Source organism: Apus apus, chromosome 6, assembly GCF_020740795.1.
Source record: "Apus apus isolate bApuApu2 chromosome 6, bApuApu2.pri.cur, whole genome shotgun sequence".
Lineage (NCBI taxonomy): Eukaryota > Metazoa > Chordata > Aves > Apodiformes > Apodidae > Apus > Apus apus.
Genome location: NC_067287.1, coordinates 22,599,681 through 22,623,223, shown reverse-complemented (window position 1 = coordinate 22,623,223; position 23,543 = coordinate 22,599,681). Strand labels below are relative to the sequence as shown.

Sequence of the window (23,543 nt, the reverse complement as noted above, 5' to 3'; positions counted from 1 at the left end):
ACAAATAAGCTAACCTGGTCCTGACCCAGATTTTATCAGTGTAACTGCATCTGGGATAGGTGTTTTGCTAGTATAAAAAGTCATAACAAATCGCTTCCATGCCAAATCTTATTATTCTAACAACAGCAGCTTAGCAAAGTCATGTCTAAACCCTGGGAAATGGGAAGATGGAAAGTGCAGAAGAAATGCTGTGAAAAGACTAGAGTCTATAACAAACTCTTACTATATTAAGCAGAGCCATTTTTCTGTGACTTCTAACATGAACTCGTTTCTATTTCTGATCTTCTGGAAACTGGGGCAGATGCTGATTTGGGGTAAATTGGTCTAGCTCTGCTGAAAAGAGGATGCTGATTCTTTTTATTAGCTACAGACCTGGCACTGAACATATTTTCAAAACATCTTTAAGTGAGTCACTGCACTCAAATGAATATTCAGAAAGAGAGCTGGGTGCCCCTAGCACAGTCCTCAGGGAGAGTCTCTGCGCTTTCTCGCAGATAAGAAAACCTCAGGAAATTTGACGTTTCTTTTAGACTCCTAGTACTTGAGGGGAAAAAATGTTCAAAGGCAGCAAAAATATCTGGAGAACAAAACTGGAGAAAAACTTCCACAAAACTTCTGAGAAGATCTCGTCAGCTCTGTGTTGTTGCTTCTGAAACTCATAGTTTTATAAGACAGTTCAAGCCAGAAAAGCTTTTAAGCATTGATGGATTTTAGTCTTCTAAGGTATTTATTTAATGTTACTTCTGCTTTTTTACTCTTTTGGAAAAGCCTGGGATTTTCCAAAGCAGATTCCAAATAGCACATTATTATTTAACCATTTCTAGTTTCTTAGTGCTAGTCCCTGAGCTCAGGTTTTGCCTCTGCCTTTTTTCTAAATCCTTAATTAAGCTGTAGTACCTTCACACCTCACCAGTAGTTTTATTAGTCCCCAGATGTGGATTCTGGGAGTCTTCCATGTGGACAGCCCTAAGAATGGACCAGCTCCTGTCTGTGCTGAAATTTAGAAGCGCTCTCCTGGGAAGAGCTGGGAGTTTGCCTCAAGGAGCATGTAGCTCACGTCATGCTCTCTCATCATCAAGAGCTTTTCCTCCAAATTAGACTTAACATCACTGCAAAAGCATTTATTTAGGAATCTCTTAGGGTTTTACAGTGTAGTCATATTGTTTCATATACTATATCTACATCATTACATATAGTGTACATAGTATGTATATATATTTTTTTTTATTCTAAGGATTTTATTCAATTTTCATCTCTAGTTTCAGATTTTTATTTTTTTTGCATGGACACAGGTATCAGGTAACTTGAGCCTGGAGTAAAATAGACAAGGTTCCAGTTTCTAGATATCAATTTCAAGAAAATTCTGCTCTTCCATTCTGAATGAAAGGGGCCATGTTAATTAAATTTACAAGCAAAAAAAAAAAGCCAACAACCTGCTACTCTCTAGTTTTTTGCTTTGGCTTTCATAGAGCACAACCTAACCACAATTTCCAGTTGTTCCCATTGCTGCTGACGTGATCAGTGCAAACCAGAAAGTAAACAAGACATGACAGCACTTTGGGCTCCAGGCGGGTGAGGACCTTGAGGAAGGTTTGCTTGCTCAATGTTGGTGTCAGGGCGCCCGCTGGCGAGAATGGTGCTATTTATACTCCATGCTCTGAAGCAGGCAGTGTTCAGCCAGTATCTCTCCTCTCAAGAGCTGCTGGATGAAGTCATTGGGGTGGTCCCAGGTTGGGTCCCCAGCTTAACACCCCAGCTGGTCTAGGCAAAGTCAGCTCTGGTTTTGGAGAAGGTATGTTCCAATGGTCTCAGTTACTGTAGTTTCTGTTACATCTTTGCACGAAAGCGATTATCTTGCAGCTACAGCTCTGCCGTGTGGGTTGTCATGGCAGTCTTTTCACTTCTCAGATTACTCATCAGCAGCAATATTTGCCTCACATGAGGGAATATCATGTACTGGAATACTGGGCATGCTTGAGACCCTTGTTTTAGAGGCACTATCAAATCATGGTAATATATGCAATGATTAAATTGAAGTCTTGCCCAAACTGATATTTGAGTCAATCGACTTTCTCACTGATACCAATTCTGTACCATTCACATCCAGGCAATCTCTGCCTGGGCCAGGGGTAGATGAGAAGGGCATGCCTGTTGGGTGTCAGCGTGGGTACGCTCAGTGCCTGATAAAATCAACTGTGATAGGGAAGACAGACATTAATAATACAGGCTGAGTTCATCGTTTTAATTGTGACTTACAATGTCTCCCATATCCAATTAAAAGCTTGGTAGAGTCCCAACAGGCGGAATTCGGTTGATGGAATTGCAAATCAGCTAGGACCACCGAGCTGACAGCCTTCATCAGCAGAGTCCCATCATCCTTGGGAATTTGTTTGACAGACAGTATAGCCAGCAGAACTGTACCCTTGGAGCACCATCAATGCAAATGTGGGTTGTGTGCCATTTAGTCAGTCCCTAGTCTGCTTGGCCTCCTCTCCAAGCACCAAGGCTTCTAACCAGAGTGTAGGACCCTGGTAGCCTGAGAGAGTCAGTCAGTAGTATTTTTCCATCCTTTTTCAAGCTGTTTTTCATCCCAACACAGGTGGTGATGTCTTTATTTTCCAAAACCCATTATTCTCACCAGCAGATCAATGGATGGATGTGAAAGAGGTGATCTTTGCAGAGCAGGATCCTGATGGAGTGGGAGTTCAGGGAGACCATGGCAGCAGCCTCTCAACAAAGGAAGGCTTTTTTGTATACTGTCACAAAGACTTTTGTTTTCTCTGTTTGGTGTTGATTTTGCATAATCATAGTTTGTTAGATCTAGCTCTGCTTTCTTCCCAGTGGTGGCTTTCCTAAAGTTCAGCTAATCCATCATCATCTCATATCACAGTTGCACAGCATTTTGCTGATATTTCATGATTCTCTTCCTCCCTTGCCTTGACAAGTGATATAATGTAAGTCTCTCAGTTATGAATGCTAATAATCTGCTGGTTTATTCTTGATTTTCAGATAGCAATCAAGGCCAGCTGAACAACTGCCTAGTAAAAACCAAAAGTGTAAAAAAAGTAGTGGATTTACAAGATACACAGTTAACTAACTTCAACTTTATGAGCCTGAAAAATAATGGTGGGAGATCTGCTTGAGGAGTTCCAGCTTGTGGTATAATCTGTTGTCAGAGCCACTAGATAATTCTTTTATTTACTTCTCCTAAAACTTTATCTCTTCTTCTAAGAAGTATTTTGATGAAATGCAAAACAGAAAAAAAATCAAATTCTGTAACAATAGATTCTGTGATTCTATTAATCACAGGAGTTAATAAGCTATTCTACCCAGTGTATAAGACATCTTTCAAGCCTAAGCAAAAAAAATGGCCTCCTATATAAGATCACAGTAGGTAATTGTTTATTATACCTTGCTGATGTTGCAGGAGAGCTCAAAATAGAAATGCTTAGGTGTGAGCCCAATCTGAGGCTCTCCTCTTAACACAGACTTCCAGGACAGCTTAGTAATAGGATTTTACCTAGTTTTTGACGCAGGTATTTTGCTCTTAAAGTTATCTAGATTTTTCTTTAAAATTGAATATTCTCCCTGGAATTTTACAAATTAAGATTAAAACTAGTTTATCTTGCTCTCCCACTCACCCGTTTTCCTTGTTCCTAAAAAATCACTCATAGCAGAAACCTTAGGAAAAGAAAAAGATTTTTAGGGTGGGAGTGAGAGTGAGAAGGAAAGGATTGGGAGATATAAAGCCACAGTTGGCAATCTTGCTCTCTCACATTTTATAAGACAGTAAAATCTGCATATGGCAGACGCTCTTTTTATAAGGGGAAAGAAACCCCTTGTAATTTAAGTCAGGATCTCTGGGACTCAGCTTGGGTGTGTTTTCAGATTTTTTTCTGAAAAGTATGTTTTAGTTTTGAAAACAAGCAAGTCACTTGGCAGATTTTTAGAATGGGGAATTAAAAGATAAAAATCAGAATGCTATATAAACAGTGTCATGTAATAAATGCAGTATCGTTTGCAGGTGCTGGCTCTTGAACTAGCAAAGGGATGCAAACCTGTTTCGTTTTAGCATGCTGCCAGGCCCCACTCTGCAGGATGAAACAGGATTAGAGGTTGTTCTGACCTCCAAAGACCAATTTTTTGCTATTTTCTGGCATCACTTACCATGTCTGATTTAATTTCCAGAGATGACGTGTATTCAGACCAGCGCAGGGTGAGACGTCCAGTTCCGCTCTGTGGCAGCGGGAAGATTGATGCTCCAGCTCCAGTGAGCCCCGGGAAAAGCCAGCACTGCTTTGAAAGCCCCAGAGAGGCTTCAGAGCTGATCCTGTGGGGTGGTGTGCACCAGGGATGGAAGGGCATTATGGTCTTTGGGCCTCCTAATTGATACTGCCAGAGAGCCTCCCTGTTGCATGTCAAATAATGGATGAAGCAAGATAGAGCATTATGGAACAGAGAAACCTACCCTCACCTTCTAATTTGCTATGAGTTTGCAATTAGAAGAATGGATAAAAAAGAGTAATTTAGATGGGGCAGTGTAAAGCTGAGCAGGTTCTGGATAATTCTTCTAACAGAGAAGATAATTTATTAACTGATTATTTGGAAAGGCATTTCAGGGTTTGCATGAGGCTGGGATGCATGAGAAGAGAGAACAGCACTAATGATGCTGAGACAATGATCCTGAAGGGCAAAGTCAATCTTGGTCTTGTGAAGAGTGACCAGAGTTGTTAGGGAAGAGGAAAGGCTGTTTTGTCCTTGTCGTTTTTAAGTTGATGACGTATGTCAACTGCTTTGAGGGGTGAGAAATACTGAAAAAAAAATTTTAAATAATTATCATATAAAACTACAAAGGATTCTGAAAAAAGATTCTTTTTTTACTCAAACTTTTGAACTGTCATTTTTCTTTCAATTTTCCTCAACAGGAATTTTGATAAATATTTTAAATTAGTGTCTTTCTGGGGGAATGTTCCTTCAGGGGGGGAAAAAAAAAAGAGAGAGAGAGATGGTGACTGAAAGGAACCTTTTTTTACCTGAAAATGTTCTCTTAGTCCTGTGGGCATTAGAGTACAGTTTTTTTGCTTGAGGATATTAGAATGTACTTATTCTGTGAAGGGAACACTGCCAAAGACCTGGATAAAAGCACAGGGCTAGGGAAGAAAGCCAAGAGGATGTGGGTAGTGCAGGTGGGTAACAAGAAGAAGGTGTGAAAAATCTCTTTGTGGTGAGAGGAAAAAAGAAAATTGAGATTACAGCTGCTGACAATCTTTTCATAGTTTGCTTTGTAGAAGTCAGCTGGAGCTGCAGGGAGAAGGGAGCTGGTGGAGCACTTGGCACTTTCAGAAGGCGGGTGGGGATGGCAGCATGTGCCAGTGCTGGGAGGACATGGCACTTGGCACCATTATGCTTCCTCCAGAGATGCTCTGCAGCATCAGGCTGGAGGTGATTATAAGCCTAGCTTAGCACAGACATGCACGTGAATTACTCTGTGAATCCCAGCGTAGCTTTTCAGACTAACCCAACAATCTACTGTACTTCTGCTTCGTGGGCAGCAAATGCCCAGGGGGCTGCAGACTTCCCTGTAGCCAGAACTGAAACATGATCTGAATTGCTGGGTGTTGCTCTGGGTTATCACTTGTTCTAGGTGAGTGTCATCTGGGATCCAGCTGCTGGTTGGATGGGTGGTGCAGGGGATGCTCACCACCTTGGTCAGGCCACTTCCCGTTTTGCTCTTCATAACCAGAGCCCTGTGTGGGCAGGCAGGCACGTTCCCACCAGCTCCTTCTCTGTTCTGCTCCACACTGATCCAACCAGGCAGTGCACATGTGTGACATTGCTGCCTGCTCTGATACCCACTCAGTAACTCTGGAGAACTGGGTCACTTAAACCTAAAGCAGTTTTATTATATTTCACTGCAAATTTCATTTCTTTATGATCATTTGCTGCTGATTTTTTTTGTTTGTTTTGGTTGGCCTGTGTCTTCTAAATACAGTCTCAGAGCCTTTTATGCTGGCCATGAAAGTAATGATTTTCTCTGTAAAGAATCCTGTGGTTTCCTCCAGCAAGGACTTTATCAGAATAAAATCAGAAGCAGCTAATGGTGGCTGCAGGATTTGTAACAAGCACCTGAGCTGTTTTCCTGGTTCAGTGGATTCTTTTTTCTATTTACTAGATTTTCAATACGCAGCATTAGTCTGAAGAGAAATAATTTCCTTTTAGAGTTATTCTAAACTGGAAAATACATAAGTGCATTTGCAGCACTTCTGCGTAGCAGTGGTATTTTTGCCTAGCAGGACTCCTTCTGCCTGAGATGAAATCTTGCAGCCCCCTACACATTTCATACAGCACCTTATGAAACGGAGAGAAAGCAGAAGACATTTTAAATTGAGAGGTGAACTCCTGCATAGTCGCTGCAAAAGCCTCGCCTCATGGCTAAAATCCTGCCCAGATGGAAGGATGCTGAGAGGAGGGAGAAGGGCTGCGACCTGCCATTGCTCCTCTGCCCCAAATGGGCTGGAAGCAGACCCCCATAGACCCAGTTCTGCTGCTCAGGATAGAGAGTTCCTGTTTCCTATAGGTCTGCAAGAGTCTTGGTAGTTAAATCTTTTTATGTTTCTTTCTTCCTTTCCTGCAGTGATAAAGGGAAGCTTCCAGTGACTGCACATGGTGCCTTCAAAGAAGAGGAATTCTGCCATGTTTAGACCCATTTATACTGATGTCTGTGAAATAGTTGGATCAGTTTGTGTAATTTTCCTTTTTTCTACTCTATTACAGGTGCACACATTCAGGGGCCCGCACTGGTGTGAATATTGTGCCAACTTTATGTGGGGCCTCATTGCTCAGGGAGTAAAATGTGCAGGTAACATTCAGTCTCCTTTTCCTAAGACTGGCCTCATGTTGTAAGTGTGTCATGTGCTGCCTGCTCCACCATAATGCTGTGTGGCATAGGTCTGATCTGGCCCCTGTTAAAATTGAAGAAGGAAAAGTATCCACTCTGCTGCTGATGGTTTCAGGTACCTATTTCAGTAACGTCACTGCAGTGGTGCAGAGCAACTCTTGAGTACTCAGGGAGGAGAAATAATCAACTTTAAGGGATTTGTTTTCTTCCCCTCTTTTAAAATGGAGAAGATAAGTAGATGTATTGTTAGCTTTATTTATTTTATACCACTTGTATCTATTGGTAGGTGTGAGAAACTCGCTGAGGATCTTGATGTGCAGTGTGGACATCAGCAAACTTCACTTTGCTGCTGTGGAACAGGCATTCAGGTTAATGTTATGTATAAGCCAGCAGACTCCCAACATGCCACAGACTCTAAGTCATGTCTCCTACTTGCAAACTGAAAAGAAGAAAGTAAGAAAAGGGCTGAGGAATAAGGGATGCGTATTGAAATGTTACATCGACATTCAGGTGCTGGTAGAAATGTATTACACGCATGGGTGTCACTGCAGGCAGTTCTGGGATAAAGCTTCTCTGAAGTAAAACAACTTGACAGTTTTATTGATATGATTATTCTGAAAAGAAAGGACAGTCAGCTCTTTTCAAAGGCAAAAAAAAAAAGGATCAAAGTGATAAAAATAGTTTACTGTATTTAAAAAGCATTTTATGACATTCTAGCAAGCAGCCACATTTATAAAATGGTGCAAAGAAATGTTGATGTATGAAGACCTGCATATGTTGCCCTGGAAACTAAATTTTCAAGCTAATTTAAGAAAATCTGCTCTGTCTAAAGCTTTCTGAAATCTCGTCTCAAGCAAATACGAGGGCTTTTAATCACAGAACTGCAAAATAATGTAAAATGTAAAATAATTTATAGTGAAACAGGATTGAAATATTTTAAAATCCTTCCCCCATAATAATTTGAAAGCAATATTCCATTGCTGACAATAGACTCTGCACTGTCCAGGAAGCATTGGAATGTTTAGTTCTGTTTTAAGGAATGATTATGTAAAAATGACGTTTTCTTTCTCAGTATTTCCACCCACTAATTATTTAGTGTTGCAGCCACATCCTTCACTTAGGAATTAAGATGGTCTGTACTTTTTACTGCTAGTGATTTTGCACAGGGTTCACAGTGCTAGAAGAGGAAGCCTAATTTTGTTCTTTGTTTTCTGATTAAAGCAGTCATTTTTTGATGACACATGAGCCACTAAGTGTGCCATCTTCCTTCCTTGCCTGAAGTAAACTACTCAGTTTAGGCATTTAGGAGAAATATAAAGTATTTTTCAGATTTATGTTAAGTAACTTTGATCCCGAAAATCCATAAAAGTGAACGCTGTGAAGGCTTGCAATGCTGCATGGCACTGTGGAATGAATAAATAATATTGCTTTTATAATTAAATCCAAAGTGCTCATGATTTTGTATTGTTGGTTTGGGTTTTTTGGTTTGTTTGTTTCGTGTTGTTATTTTTTTTTAAGCAGTGCAGAGCTGATTTTCTGTTTTTTTTTGAATTCTGAATTTCCAAAAGCTTCCAAAGGCTTTTTTTCTTTCCTCTATACAGAGGATGGTATTAAATACTGCATTTTTCCTCCTTTCAGTGTAGAGGAGCATAAGCGTATTAGATGACTTCATAGGTTCAGGAACTATTATTAGGGCTTTCTGTCTTGTGTAAGGTTTCATTTCACTGTTGGTAGCTTCCAGTAATTTCTGTGATCTTATTTTGATTTTAAAATCCCATGTTGTATGACTGCATTTGCTTGCCAAAGCGTCAGCGAGGCGTTGGGGCAGAAGGAGGCTAAGGTTTTCTGGGTCATGCTCGAGGTCATTGGGCACAACCAGGCGAGCTGCTGATGTGCAGCCTGGTCAGCCTGGGTGTGAGAAGGAGCAGGAGAGGAGCTGTGCTGCAGCAAGCCAAGAGAGCCCTGCTTGGGGCTGAGGAGCAGGAGAGCTGGGCTTTCCCAAGGGTCAGGGTTGCAGATGATCCACCTCGCTTGTCCTCTGCTCACTGCAAGGCTGGCTTTTTGCTACTGGCCAGCCTCGGGAATAACTGATGGAGAATGAACGGCTTCTCAGATTATTTTATTCTCATAAATTTCATAGAAAACAGCAGCTGAGTAGAGCAGAGGGACTCCAGGCAGAGCCCTGCAAGAAGTTGAGACAGCAAGACAGGCTCAGCAGCTCCCTGGTCTGCCTCGTCTGTGCCTCACCTTCAGCAGTGCCTGCTTCCATCAGCTGGGGCTGTACAAGCCATCAGAGCCAGAAGCTGTTCAGATCTGGGCATTTTGGAGGAAAGCTGGAGGTGCACAGATACACAGTGAGGACCCGTGTAACCAGTATTAAAATACTAGTGTGGAAGAGCTCATGCTTAAGTGCTGTGAGTTTGTCTGAGTTTACATGGGTTTCAGAGTGTTGCTCTTTTTTTAAATAATTTTGCTTCTGAACTGAGCCTTTTGAATATGGAAAGAATGAGGCACAGTAAACAAGGAGCCACAAGAGGCCATTGCTTTTCAGAATGGGTACGTACTTAAAAATATTACAGCTTTCAGCAGGAGGCAGCCCACTTGCATTCAAATGGGGTTCAATGCCCCTCCAGAGAAATTCACAAAATCTGTTTGGTGGTCTGTATAATCATTTTATTGAAAATACCTATGGGCAAAACTGCACTGATCATGTGTGATTTTATACTTTTTAAAACATTTGCTTTTTTATCACAAACAGTTGCACACCTCCAGAGGACTCCATTTACTGTACAGAAGTGATAAGTTTAAAAGATAAATGTCACCCATTTCAGAAAGGAGGAGGAGCCCGAGGAAAACGCAGAGCTTATTTTTAATGACTGATAGATTAGTTTATGTTACACAAACTAAACCAATCCTTTGAAAAATAATAAACCAGAACTAAGCATTTTTAACAGTACCCATGCCATAGCAACCAACAAGGATGTCTTAGCAACATGAACTGCCTTGACTCATGCTTTTTTGCAGGACTGAATGTGTCCCTCTCTGCCAAAATACAGCCTTGACTGAGGTCAGTGTCTTGCTGGGTACAGTCCTGTATGATTAACCCCTGAAAGATGGATTCTTCCTAGGTTATCCTTGTTTGAGTTTTATGGCAGACAAAGAAAGAGGAGCACATATTTTCGTTCCACAAAGGAAGGCCTTCCTAGCCACTGGCTCTTAAAATTTTTGTGAGATGAAGACTTATCTGTATGCAGGGAATCTGCCTTTTCTGACAGCACGCTCCGTCTCCAGTGTATTTTCCTGCAGGCTTTTGCCATAAGTAGAAATTACTGAAGAAGTGTTTGAAATTATAATGCCACCAGTCTATGTAAACATTGAAACTCAGCAGAAGCTAATGAAGACATGTTTAGTCCAGCTCAGAATCCAGTACATTAACTTAAAAAGACACATTCTTTATTACTTTCCTCCTAAGTAAGGCTCTCCTGTGCTCGTAGGGCTCATCCAATTGCCTAGAATGGGTTCAGGAGAGAAACTACAGCAATATCCAAAGAAAATCTGCAGACATGCAATAGGCAGTTTATTTTATGAATTATACAAACATGTAACACCCAGTGGCATTAATGGAGGATAGTTTCTGTTCTTGGAGATTAGAGCGTGGCATTAATGATGTTGTTAGTGTACTACCTGAGTAGACTTGTAGACAAGCAGACTAGTAGACTTACCAAGCTTCTGTGTCCTTTCTCCTTCCCCAGCCCATCAGAACTCTTTAAATTACTGTATAATATTCTCCCTTCTGTGTACCTTTGGGCTTGTTGTTCTTAATGAATAAGTGATTTAATTAGAAGATTTTTTTGAATACGCTGGTTTAAGAACATTAATTCGTTTATCTTAAAGGAAATATAACTTCTTTGGCTGTATTTCACTGGATGCTTTTGACAGTGTTTTGGTCTGCTCCTTTTAGCACCAGGCAGCAGCATCCTCTGAGGTTTTGCATGAAGCACCATTTATGCTGCCTTGCTAGATTTGCTCTGAACTATCTCAGCCTGCCACCCATGTTGCAGTTGCTGCCTCTCTTGCTCTCCTCAGAGCAGGTAACTTCTGTCTGCGGAGCTGATGGAAATAAACTTGCAGCTGAACCATCAGTGTGGAGGTAACCAGCTGCCACTGGCTGAGCCCAAGCAATATTGCTGCCAGCCCTGAATGCAGGAAGCCGCAGGAGCCCATTTTCAGAAAAGTTAAAGTACAGTTTCAAAGCAGGGTTGTTCTGTGAATTACTGCTTAAGTGTTTAAATTCCCCAGTTCATCTGTTTTCTTCTCCAGCAGCTGAAAAACATACAGCTGCCTCACTTTCTTTGCTGTTTTGGTTTGTCTTGCTATTAAATCCCTTATGTTGGATAGCCCTATATTGCTCCATTGGTGCGTAAAGATGAAGGATACCACAAAGGATCCTGTCCTCAGGCACTAGTTGTGCTGGCACAGTACTCACACTTTTAGTGCCTATAAGAATGGCTCATGATTCTGTGATAGTAACTCAGCAAAGAGAAGGCAAGGCATGCCCATCTTGTTGCCCACTGTCAAGGTATTCTGCATGCCTTGGTCATTATAAGCTCCTATTCTGCCCACACCTATACCTTAAAAACACACCCAAGCTTCTTCTGCGATGTGCACCTTGATTCTACTCTTTTCCCTGAGCTTGTAAGGCACAGACAGCCCACAAAGGGAACAAGAGCAAAGCAAGGCTGGTCAGGGCTGTGGGAAGGGAAGGGGACTGTTTGGAGAGCAGTTCATGCCCACCTCAGGCAGGTGGTGATGCTGTTAGAGGAGATCTGTGCTGTCTTACAGGCTGTTCCACCAGTTCAGGATCTGGTGGTATTCCTGCAAGGAATGAGCTCCAGAATTTTGAAATGCTAATCAGTCAGTGGAGTCTTGCCTCAGAGCCGTTCCCATGGGGAAGCTATTCTGGAGCTATATATATTATTGAAACTGTAAGTCCTAAAAGCAGCTTTATTTCCAAGCCCACACAGACCTGGAAGCCTTGAGCAGCCAGTGGCCTATCAGCGGAGCTGTTGAGGAAGGAGGCAGGTGCTGTGGCAGGAAGCCAGGGAAGTTTTTGAACAAACTGTGATCTTTCATAACTTCCATAAAATCTAGCCATCACCACCAAACCTGTTCTGCTGCAAGAACATTTCACCTGTGTTTTCCAACCAGCTTTTGGAGGCACAGGCATATGTGTTCTTTTAATTTGGGATAAGGGGGAATTGACTTGTTTGATAGGGGTTTTTTTCTTTCTAATTCATAAGATTTTTCTGTAGTATCAGGTACTTTTGTTGCCAAGTAACTAGCTGTCCTCTAGAAATTCCTTCCTAAAGAATAATGTACCCTGTAGTGCATGATGTAGTAGTATGGATGATGGCAGGTTTGGGGGAGCATGTCTGTGTGTTTCGAAGGTGCATTTGCCATGGCACTGCTTCGTAAGGTAGCTTAAGGCTCTGGTGGGACCAAGGGTTGCTTTCAGATGTGCATTGCACATTAACACTGCTTTTCGTACATATCTGTTAATGTGCAATTAAGGAGCTGCTCCAGTGGTGCCACCTGGGCTGGAGCAGGGCAGACCTTCATGGCAAGCCCTGCCTTGTGCTTGGAAGCACAAAGTGCAGCAGACAAGGCCAGCAGGGTTGCTACATTAATGTGCTTGTTCACACACACGGCATCCAAGGGAACAGAAAACATTGCTTTCTCTGCTACAGAAAAGAGCATTAAATTATTAAGGGAAATCTACTAGCTCATGATTGATTGATTTCTAACCTTTTCACCCTTGCAAAAGTAATGATGCTGATATTTTGTGCTTGTGTAGAACCTGTCATCTTCACACATCAGCTGCCAAAGGTGAGGGTGTTACCCTGGCTGGTGGGTACCGCAGTGGACCCACCCAAGTGCCAACACCTCAACTCCACACTTTCTGCCCTCCCACATTTACCATCAACCTCTGAAGAGCCTTTGAGAACTTTGTGCAGATAATATAAATCTACCTTTCACTCTTAAAGCTGTTCCTTCTAGTGACAAAATGCATACATTTTCTTTGGGTTAATTGAAAAATATAATTAGAATGATGAAGGCAGCATATGGTATCGTTCAAACAGAGCATGCTCAGCAGCCATGTTAACCAGTAAATCATAAGCCAAAGGAAATCTAAAACTGACTAAAGTCAAATCAGCAGTGTAACAAAAAGTGACAGCTAAGTACATTTTAGTCACTGCAAATGTTTCTAATGTGTGCTCAGGGGGTGGTATTAATGCATGTACATCATTTGGCTCTGCTCATGCATTCCTATGAACACGTTATTTGTTCTTTCAGCCCAGTGGACTAATATCAGCATTAGCTGTTTCTCAAACATTACCAAACCTTCTTCTAGGCATCAGAAGAGAGTATTGTCTGGCTAGTTTTAAATTCAACACCTCTCTTAGAAATGTCACAGCCCGTGTGAACTCCTAGATCAATATGCTATTAAAGTCAAGGCAGCTTATCACAGACTTTTAAACCTGTCATCAAAAATTACTTTTTTTTTTTCATAAATTTCCAAACTTCCTATAAACTCTTGAATTTATTACTGCATTTTTTTTCTCCATATTTGGTATATGTGAAAGGTGGCCACAGTTTGATAGCACTGTAAAAAGGAATGCTAAGCATGACTTAAAATTCTAGTCCTGAGAAATCATCTCTGCATAAGTTGAAATTCTGATTAACTGAAGTTAGCAAAAGTTTTCCTGTTAACCTGTGGGGGTTCATGACTGCATCTTTTAAATATTTCCTGTATTATTACAGGATTTATCAGCAGATATGATGCTTTGGGGGGATTTTTCTTTTAGCTCCCCTCCAATTGGTATATCCAGCCAGCAGGTAACCTCTGATGAACATCTGTAAGAAATGGATAAGACTCCTGCTTAATTTAGATCTGGAATAAAGCTGCTAATACCAGCTTAGCTATTCTGGATTTATTTTGAAACAACCAAAAGTAAATAGACCCTACATTTGCAATTGAATTAATCCTCTTGGTCTCAATGAACCTAGCCAAATGATGAAGCTCATGTGCGAACAAGGCAAGCAGTCCTTCACCACATGGCAGCACACAGAGAGATTCATGCCTTGGCTTTCTTGTTCCTTCTTAGTTGATTCTAAAATAAAGGGGTTTGAAGCTTTCATGAAGCATCTGCAATGAGAGCAGGGGGTGTTTTTATTTAATAATATGCAATTCCTGTCTTTTACTACAAAAACAAGCAGGCTGAGTGTAGTTAGGAGGCTGGCATGTTTCCAGTGCTCTGTAGAGAAGGGGACTGACCTCCTGCCATTATGCTTTTTAACTTGTTGGAGTTGACAAGACATCATCCTTCATCCTAAGTTACCAGCTGAACCAGAGGCTAGTGACTGAGATATGGCTCTTCTGTCTCTTGTGAAGTATTGTTTAGCTGGGGAGAGGGCCCACCTGGTAGGAAGCACAGTGTTGGTAAGTTTCAGCCTCTTTAATAGAAAACAATACAATTTTTCTATTGCAAATTCCCTGAAATCTCCTAGAAGTGTTTATTGATGCAGAATGGCTCAAGTAAGGTGGCCTCCTATGCTTACATGAGAGGTAAAGAGCCTTGATTATTAGAAGGATACTGCACAGCCCAGTAATGCTGAACATAATGCTCATGCATTTTCTCAGCATTAAGTATCTGAAATATTTCTAGGTTTAACTGTTTCTCAGGAGTGTTTGTAAACCCTTAAGCAGTGGGCTTGTATGTAAAATCTAACCAAATGCAAATGAAGAACAAATGAGAGAGGAGAAAAGTTGACTTTTGCATCTGTAATTATTATTCTGGTATTAATGAGGTTAGATCCAAAGCCTATTTGAATCTATGGGATTAGCAATAACACAATTATTTTCAGAAGCAAGGATTTAAAACTGAAAACACCTCTGTAAATTAGCTGTTTTAAAGAAACTAAACCTTCTTGTATATAGATACAATTAGGATCACCTCAGTGTATGTGATAATTGTTTTAAGTCAAGACACTTGGAAGCATGTTTTTTCTTTTTTTAAATATTTTAGTCTTAATTATTCTTGGATTCCTGGAAACATAACTCTGAGCTATATTGCTGTCTGTGTGAAGCAGCTAATTTGTGCTCACAGAATCACCCATGAGTCCTCATGAGTGAGACGCTGCCAGTCCAGTCTTGCAGCCATCATTTTTGACAGACATACTAGAGCATTTCACACATTTTGGAATCGGTGCTTCTTGCAGCAATTTTTGGTATTCTATATAGAATAATAATATTTACATTTGTAAATACTATTATTGAAAAGTTAAGGTTTCAAAATAATGGAAATCAAGAAGTAAGGTTTTGTATGTGTTCTTAGTTTGTTTCCCTTCTCAGTGTGTGTTAAGACATTTCCTCTTAATTATTTGACTACTTATTTTTACTCCACAATTTCATCTTTATTCTGAAAGCAGAATGGATGGTACTTGCTTATTAGCACTCATTTGGTATTTTTTCTCCTGGTTAAAAGTGCTGGTCTTAAGGGTACACACACCTTACCCTGAAAGTGAGTCATTTTTCCTCTGCATTTCCACAAACATTTAATTATTTTGTTTCTACAAGACCCAGAGGAGGCAAGAACAGCTTCTCCTTCCCATATTACAGCTGAAGCACTGAGTAGCTAAAAGGTTCAGGTCATGTTTCCAATTAATTTGGGTTCCCTATTTAAAGCACAGAGGGACCTGGTTTTCGAAGTTAGGTCTGTAAAGCATGGGTGGAGCTCCTCTCACCTGCACTGGCTGGTGCTCTCAGAGTTTCTTCATTTCACACCCCAGAACCACCAGTTTGGTTAGGGTTAGTGCTATGCATGAAGAGGTCATGAGTCTTCTAGTGAGGGGTCTTACAGTGCTTGATTAAATGCAGGATTTAAATAAGTGCTTGGGTGAAAGTAAGTGCTTTGGCTGTTACCATTCCCTCTCTGTCACAAATGAGGCAGCTGAGCAAACACTGAAGGAACCAAATTTAACTTCTACGTGGCTGGAGGGACAGTGGTTGAGCCTGCCACTGCCTGGAGCTCAAAAGAACCAGCTGGGACCTGCAGCTTCTGGAGCAAGCCCAGAAGAGGGCTGTGGGTCCAGGCAAGCCATGAGGCTGGCCAGGGTGGGCCCCTGTCATACCCCTGATGGTACTGCTTGTTTGCAGGGCGGTGGGTATGGGGTTATGTGGCTTTGCCTAACATGGGACTCGCAGCACAAAATGACAACCAGGTGGGAAATGCAATATTCCCAGCTCCCTGTTTTGCATAACTTCACAAGGGAGGGAACTGCTCCTGCGTAGAGAGAGCTAAAGGGAATTTTAATCAGCCATTTTGTCTGGATTGGGATCTGTGTTAAGTTTTGAGTGATTGAAGGTGCCATGCTGAACTTTAATTACAACCAGAGATGGGATGTTTTACAGAGGATCCTCAGTGACAAAGCTGGGTGCTTTACAGGCCTGTTAGGGAAACAACGTGACTTTAGTGGCAGGCTGCAGGTGACTTCCTGGAAATTAAACTCAGCAATGAACTCTGGGCTTTACTGGTTTGGAAAGAACAACATCAAATAATCTCTGGAGCATTAATGAAAATACAAATATTGGCAAAATCAGCAGGAGTGCAATACAAAGGGAATCTTTACTCAGTACTGCAGTGGGAGAGGATGTACAGACTTTGATCAAGGCATTGATCCTTCAAGCTCCTCAGTCCCTTTATTTTGCAGAAATCCAGGGAGCTCCCTGTGGCAGTGCAGCAAGATAGAGAAACACTTGCAGAACCAGAGTTTCAGAGTGCATGTCAGAGCACAACAAACACCCTGACTGCCATGTGCCACCCTTCGTGCTGGCTGCTATTTCCTCACAACCTTTCAAGTCTCTGTTGCAAAACAGGAGGAATGGCTGTGAAAATGGAGTCACTGGGGGCTGCCCTGTGCCCGGGCAGCACTGGGGGCTGCCTGAGTGCTGACTGCCCTGTGTGCATCGCTTAAAGGTGCCTGTATTGCTCTTCCTTCCCATCTTCACTGTTTAATTGGTGCTGTTTCTCAAGTTGTTGTTTTTTTCCCAGATCCTGATCATTATCTTTTGAGTGGTTTTGGGCAGAACAAATATTTTTCTGAAACCTGATCTCCTTTAAGTTTCACTTAAACTGTATCTCATTCTCAGTATGTTTACAATGAAGCTGTGGAGTTGTTAGTTTACATTTGAAAAACAAAAAAATATTTTCCTAAGTAATTTTCAAATTAAATAGAATTGGTCTGGTGCCTGCCAACAGTTTGTTTCAGCAGCACTCTGTGAAACAGCATTGCAATTGCAGCTGCTGTGACTTAGCAAAGTCCTTTGTAAACTTCTTGTTAGCAAGAAACCGCCAACCAGCTCAGTGACATCAGCATCTGCTTTTCTGCTCATCTCTGAGCTAGGGAGTGGTCCTTGTCTCTAGCAATGCCAAGTGTGGGCTGTCACACCTGCCAGGTGTTTAAGGGTCGCTGAGGTGGTTCAGATCTTGAGGCTGCCTTCCCAATGCACGCTGCAGAGGGGTTGTGGTCTTCTGAGACCCAGTCCCTATCTTCATCTCCCCCAGGAGGTGTCCTTAAGTGCCACAGTTAAGCACTACATTAAAGCTGTGTTAGGAAATCCACAGCAGCTTGGGAAAAAAGTTTGGGTTGTGATAGCAGCATTTGTAGTAGTGCTGGGGAACATAATAGACCCTTAGATCCTGATTTGAAAAACCACATGGGAAGTTTGTCTCTTTGTGTTAAATCTTCTAGGGGTAGAAGAAATGTCTTTGGTAGAAATTCTGTCCTGCTTCAGGTCTGTCCCTACCTCACACATTTGATGGTAAAGAGGTCTCGCCGAAGTAGTAGTTGCAAGATCAGGTCAGATCCTGAAGGAGCCACGTGTGCCCCGCAGTACTGACCTCGGGATACGTTTTTACCAAACATTGGCGTAATTGTATTTTCATTTCTCTCTCAGATTGTGGTTTAAATGTGCACAAGCAATGTTCCAAGATGGTCCCAAATGACTGCAAGCCAGACCTGAAGCATGTCAAGAAAGTGTACAGCTGTGACCTTACAACGCTAGTAAAAGCACACTTCACTAAGAGACCAATGGTAGTAGATATGTGCATTAGGGAAATTGAATCTAGAGGTAAGGTGGAGTTAATGGCCTTTCGTTGCTTTACTGATAATCCGTTTAGATTGATCTGGGTCATCTGGGTTTCTGCTGAATGTATGATTGCTCAAAACAGATTTGCACAAGACATTTTATGGCTGCCAATTACCCTGCATACCTAATATTATACCTTGCATTATTTCATGGTTCATACCCATTTATAATTTTTATAGATTCTGCTAGAAATTGCTTAATGGACTATTACTGCTTTATAGTTATATATTGGCACCTATCTTTCCAGTAAGATTTTTATTTTAAAAATTAAGTGAATGTGCTAAAACAAAGGCAGTTTATATTGATGTTTCCTCTTGGTAGTTCCCCTAGCAGACACTAAGTATCCTTTTCTAGAATTAGAGTATTTGTTTGCATTCTGAAATAATGACTGAACATCATGTATGCTAATCTTGGTAATTTTTTAATTGTTTGTAATTAGTTTAATATGTTCCTTCAGCTCTGAAGTAATTTTCTTAAATATAATTTAGTGCTGATATAGCAAGGGAGCTAATGCAAGGGTCAGGGTTAAAAGGCCAGGTTAAATTTTCATTCTGCAAGAAAGCCTGATGAGGCTTTTAAAACATGGCTGCTTTTTCTGCCTTGAATGAAGAACTTGGCAAAGAAAGAACTGGGTGGAAGAAAACTGTAAAATTAAAGACTAATTTAAATCTTGTTAAAATGTTCATTGCAGGTCTTAATTCTGAAGGACTATACAGAGTCTCAGGATTTAGTGATCTTATTGAAGATGTCAAAATGGCATTTGACAGAGGTACAGACTTCCCTGCATGCTGGAACTTTGTGTTGATCTATTAAATATACAAAATTTTTCTGCACAGCCTCTGTCTGTCTCACGCCTGGCTGCGTCGGTGAGCTGAAGGAGTCCGGCGGCAGCGCTCGCAGAACAGGAACCTCCCCGGCAGAAAAGCCTATCAGCTTCACTTTGGCCTTTATTACCAAAATCTACTTTTCTCCTTCCATCAGTATCTGTGCTTCAGTGATGATGTGCATAGGAAAGGACAAAGCTTTCTGAACTACTGCCCTAGTTTGCAAGTAAAACTGCTCTAGGGGGGAGGGGGAGGGATAGAGGGCAAGTGCTGTGAGATGGCTGTGCAACTTAAATCCATCTTTCTGGATGAAAGCTCCAAAATAATAAGAGGAATACAGTACTGCAAACAAAGTTAGAATTATTACAGTAGAAAAGAAGGTCAGTCAGAACAAACTTTTCTCTCTGAGAAAAGGCAGTGGGAAAATTAAAGCCTTTCCAGCTGCAGTCCGCCCTATCACAGTAGAAATCAAGGCCAAAATTCATGCTGGAAAGTCTCCTGTTTCTCCTGACCTATTCAAACAACATCTGCCTCCTCTGCAGCATTAACAGGGTGGGGATGTGCTGGAGAAGCCAAATTCTGGATCTGTGTCCACTGTGGTCAGGTGTAGGTAATATGCTGTAGCTAAATGGTGAACACATGTTTTTCCTATAAAATTAGGAGGCTGTGGACTAAGCTGGTTTTCCTTCTTTTACTTTTTTTCCCAGGCTCCCCTGATTTCTCATTCAGTGCTGAAAAATGTGTTGTTTGACATTGCAATATGTTCAGAAATAGCTAAACTTCCACACGTTTCTACAAGATAGATACTGCTAGATCAGGCAGGCAGGTTTTTTACTAAAAAAAAAACCCTGCATTTTTTGTAATCAATTTAATATGAAGAAAGGATAGGTTTCTTTCTAAAATGCTTGAGGTTTTAACCGTGAAATTATGAACTTCATAGCCCTGTAACTCTCTGTTTTGCTTATAAAAGCCAAAATCTGTAGTTCTGTCCTTTTTAATAATGTTTGCTTAAGTAAGTTACTGTTTTTCATTTGAATGCTCTTTTACATCTGTTTACATTTCCAAGGCTTTAATGTCAGTGCCTTCTCCACACAGATGGGGAAAAAGCTGATATTTCTGTGAATATGTATGAAGATATCAATATTATCACTGGTGCACTTAAACTGTACTTCAGGGATTTGCCAATTCCACTCATCACATATGATGCCTACCCTAAGTTTATAGAGTCTGCAAGTAAGTGCAACACAATTTCCTCCTGGTTTTTGTTCTCAGCCTTTTCTTCTTTTTGTGCATTACTTGCCTGTTCATTTAATATCTGCCCCATCAGCTCTTACCCTGCATGCCCTATTTAGTAAGGATTGCAGAAGTGAACGTGCACTGCACATTACAACATGGCCACGTGGTGCTGTGTGATCGTGGTTACATTTTTCTTAGCTTTTGTCACCAGGAACACTTCCTTTTCATCATACTTTGTGGATTCCCTCACTTTGTGTGTCTTGCATGAACCCCTGCTATTTGGCAATGACATTATGTTGCCAGAAAAAAGGTGATTTGTGAAAATGTTTATATATAAGATATAAAGTCATTAGCCTCTAGAGGTGTCCATTTTGAGCATTTTTGTAAGTTGATAAGCACACATCCTAAGGCCACCTTCAAGGCTGGCCTTGCGGAGACTGAGTCTGCAAGCACTGCAGTCAGCCCAGCTGGCACGTCTCTCCCACATGTCCTGGCTGCCTGTATATCTCTGCAATGTAGCAGTCACAGCAGCCACACCTGGAAAGGTGTGAGGTAGCTCTGGGTAGAAAACAAGGGCCGGATGCTGGCCTTACAGTTTCTCTGGAGAAGGCTCTTTCCAAGTAGTATGGACACAGCCAAAGACGCTGGTGGCAAAGTTCCCAGTACTTTCTGCTGTCCCAGGGTTGCACCTGTACATTATATATTTGTGCAAAACCAGTCCAGTCAGTGAAGATTGCCAGGGGAATTTTTTATAGTAGGCTGCAGGGAATCTTTCAGTGGAGTTCAATTTGCTTTGGGGAGTTTTCCTTGTCCAAACCCAGTCACGTGCTGATGGTGCTCAGAGCACCTCTTTGGACAGGCAAATCTTCCACAATGAGGTTTGGACAGGTTCTGGAAATCAGGAATCCAGTGGATACTGTGTGTGGATTCTGGCTGTACGTGTGGTGACGGTTGAACATCTGTGTTCCAGAAACCACCGATCCGGATGAACAGCTGGAAATTCTCCATGAGGCACTGAAACTGCTGCCACCTGCACACTGTGAAACGTTACGGTATCTTATGGCACATCTGAAGAGGTAGGTGGACTAGCTGGAAGGAACTCTCAGCCAAACTAATTTTTAGCGAAGTCCACGTAGGCAAGGCCTACAAAATCCTGAGGTTTATCTGACTTAAAGCACTTGCAAAGCACTTAAAGGGAATAAGTAAAAGACCCCACAGTTTTGAAGGACAAGAATTACCTGTCTAAGAAATTTGCTCTGTATTTAAGGTTAGAGTGAATATGGTAAAAAAGTTGTTTGTACTTCTGGGATTAGTAAGTCACTGCCTGGGCAAAGAACTAATACATCTAATTGGCTGTAGGCAGGTGTCTTTTTCTGCTAAGTCTCATGTACCCTGGTCATCCCTGACTCCCTAAAAAAGATGGCAGGTGCTAGGCTGGAGCTGACACTGATTTTAGGCACAGTGTTAATTGGCCTTCCAGCCACGTGTCTGGTGAGGTCTGCCAACCATTCCTCATCAGTGTGGAGCCCCTCGTTCCACCTGCTGCATTCTCAGAACCGTAGGAGCATAAATTCTGTCTGCAGTTTCTCCTGCTCCCCAAGACACGATTGAAGTTGATCAGTAGGTTGAAAAATTGTTAAAGAGAGACTGACGGATAAATATCCAGTGCAACAGCAGGGGTTCTGTTTCTTTCAGGGAAGTAGGGAAAGAATCAATGTATCATGTTAGGGTGTCAGTTTTAGTTTCTCAAGTAACATGAACTTATTGTCAATATTTAAGAATCATTCCCTTTCCTTAGAAAAATATTTTAAGCTCTCTTCTGCTTTTTTCTTTTATAGTTCTTCTACAAGTAGGAATATCTTGACACTGCTGAGTGCCTCAGGCAGAATTCAACTACAGGGTTTCTGCCTGATTTGTCCATTTCTTTCAATGACATTTCTAATGGATGTTTTAGAACAGACACAGGGATGAGAGACATGGGAACAAAAAAACACCTTACTGCTTGCGAAGTTAATTATTCCTTACCCTGTTCATGAGTAGCTGTTGCTGCTCTAGTTAGCAGATTGCTTTTGCACATCATATTTTTGGTATAGGTGTATGATAAGGTAGAAGGGTGACAAAATTCACTCGTTTTTAAATTTCCTTCTAATACATTTGTGAAAAAGAGCTGTGGGGTTCAACAGGCAGTTGTCTTGCTGCTGAGTTCTTGTAGTCAGACACAGCTTCTTTTTCTGGAATAATTACAGACTGAAGACACAGCAGTGTGGAAACATCAGCGTGACTTGTTTTAAAATAAAAATTAAGGCAGAAGTGGGGAAAAGGAAAAAATATATAATTTTTAATTATTTTTTTAATCAAAGGATTTGTTTGTGCAATGTAAGATGCCACAGTAGTGAAAAAAGAAATTATTTAGACAGATTCTGTTGCTGTCCCTGGATTCTTTGTTGTTTCTGAGAATCCTTATGGATTCTTTAAACCATAGTGTGTATTAAAACATTTGCATAATCTAAATTTGTTTCCTTCAGCAAGGCAATTCACCAGGATAAACAAGGCAGAAACTCAGGCTTCAGGACATATTTTTGCCTCCTGTGCATGTTGCAGTGGGCAGCAGTGATAGGCATCAGGGTACCCCAGCCAGGATGTCCTCCTCCCACCCCCCATGCCAGACCCTACTTTCTCCATGCAGAGGCAGAGCAGCCCAGGAGAGCACAAGCTGCCTCTCAGCCCACATTAAGAAATACCATCCCATGGCCCCCGAGACCATCATGGGTGGGCAGCAGGCACCTTTCTGGCATTTACTGAGCAGTAGCCCTGGCAGAGGATGTCTCTCCTGTAGGTGCAATTCTTGGGCAAATTACCTTTCTGTGTCCTGCAAACCTGCCCCGCAGCAGGGCCTCAGCCCACAGCTCTGCACGGGTCGGGTTCCTGTGGAGCAGCAGAACATGGCTTCCCTGCCTCCTCCTGCCCTGAAGATGGGAACCAGGCGCCAGAGGCTTCCCTGAGCTGGGGGCTCTGCTGTCTGGCAGCTGCTAAGGACCCCCAAAGAGGGAAGGGTGTATGTGGGCCTGTCAGAGCACAGGTTTAACAACCTGCTCAGACTGCTGTCTGCATGAGCTTACAGTGAGACCCTGGTGGCTTCAAAGCCACCCCAAAGTGATGATTTCACTTTTTTCTAGTACACACCACAGGACATAATTTGTCTTGAAGAGGAACCAGGCATCCAGCTTAGCATGGCTGGCCCGTAGTGCCTGAAGGCACGGAATTCCCATTTTGTGCTTCACCCCTTTACTGTCGTATGCACAAGAAAGGAGCAGTGTGACCACCTGGAGCTGTGCCACCAGGGGATCTGGGCAGAATCCCACCTGCTTGGGCACAA

General features: G+C 41.8%; 1 protein-coding gene across 1 annotated transcript in view; it reads left to right on the top strand.

Annotated features, from left to right (window-relative positions):
- Nucleotides 1-23,543, top strand: part of CHN1 (chimerin 1) — a 97,092-nt gene that overhangs the window by 72,209 nt on the left and 1,340 nt on the right. Inside the window, exons 8-12 of the mRNA XM_051623179.1 lie at nt 6,775-6,859; nt 17,916-18,089; nt 18,799-18,876; nt 20,027-20,164; nt 21,138-21,243. Coding sequence (XP_051479139.1) covers nt 6,775-6,859; nt 17,916-18,089; nt 18,799-18,876; nt 20,027-20,164; nt 21,138-21,243 — 581 coding nt within the window. The remainder of the gene's footprint in view (nt 1-6,774; nt 6,860-17,915; nt 18,090-18,798; nt 18,877-20,026; nt 20,165-21,137; nt 21,244-23,543) is intronic.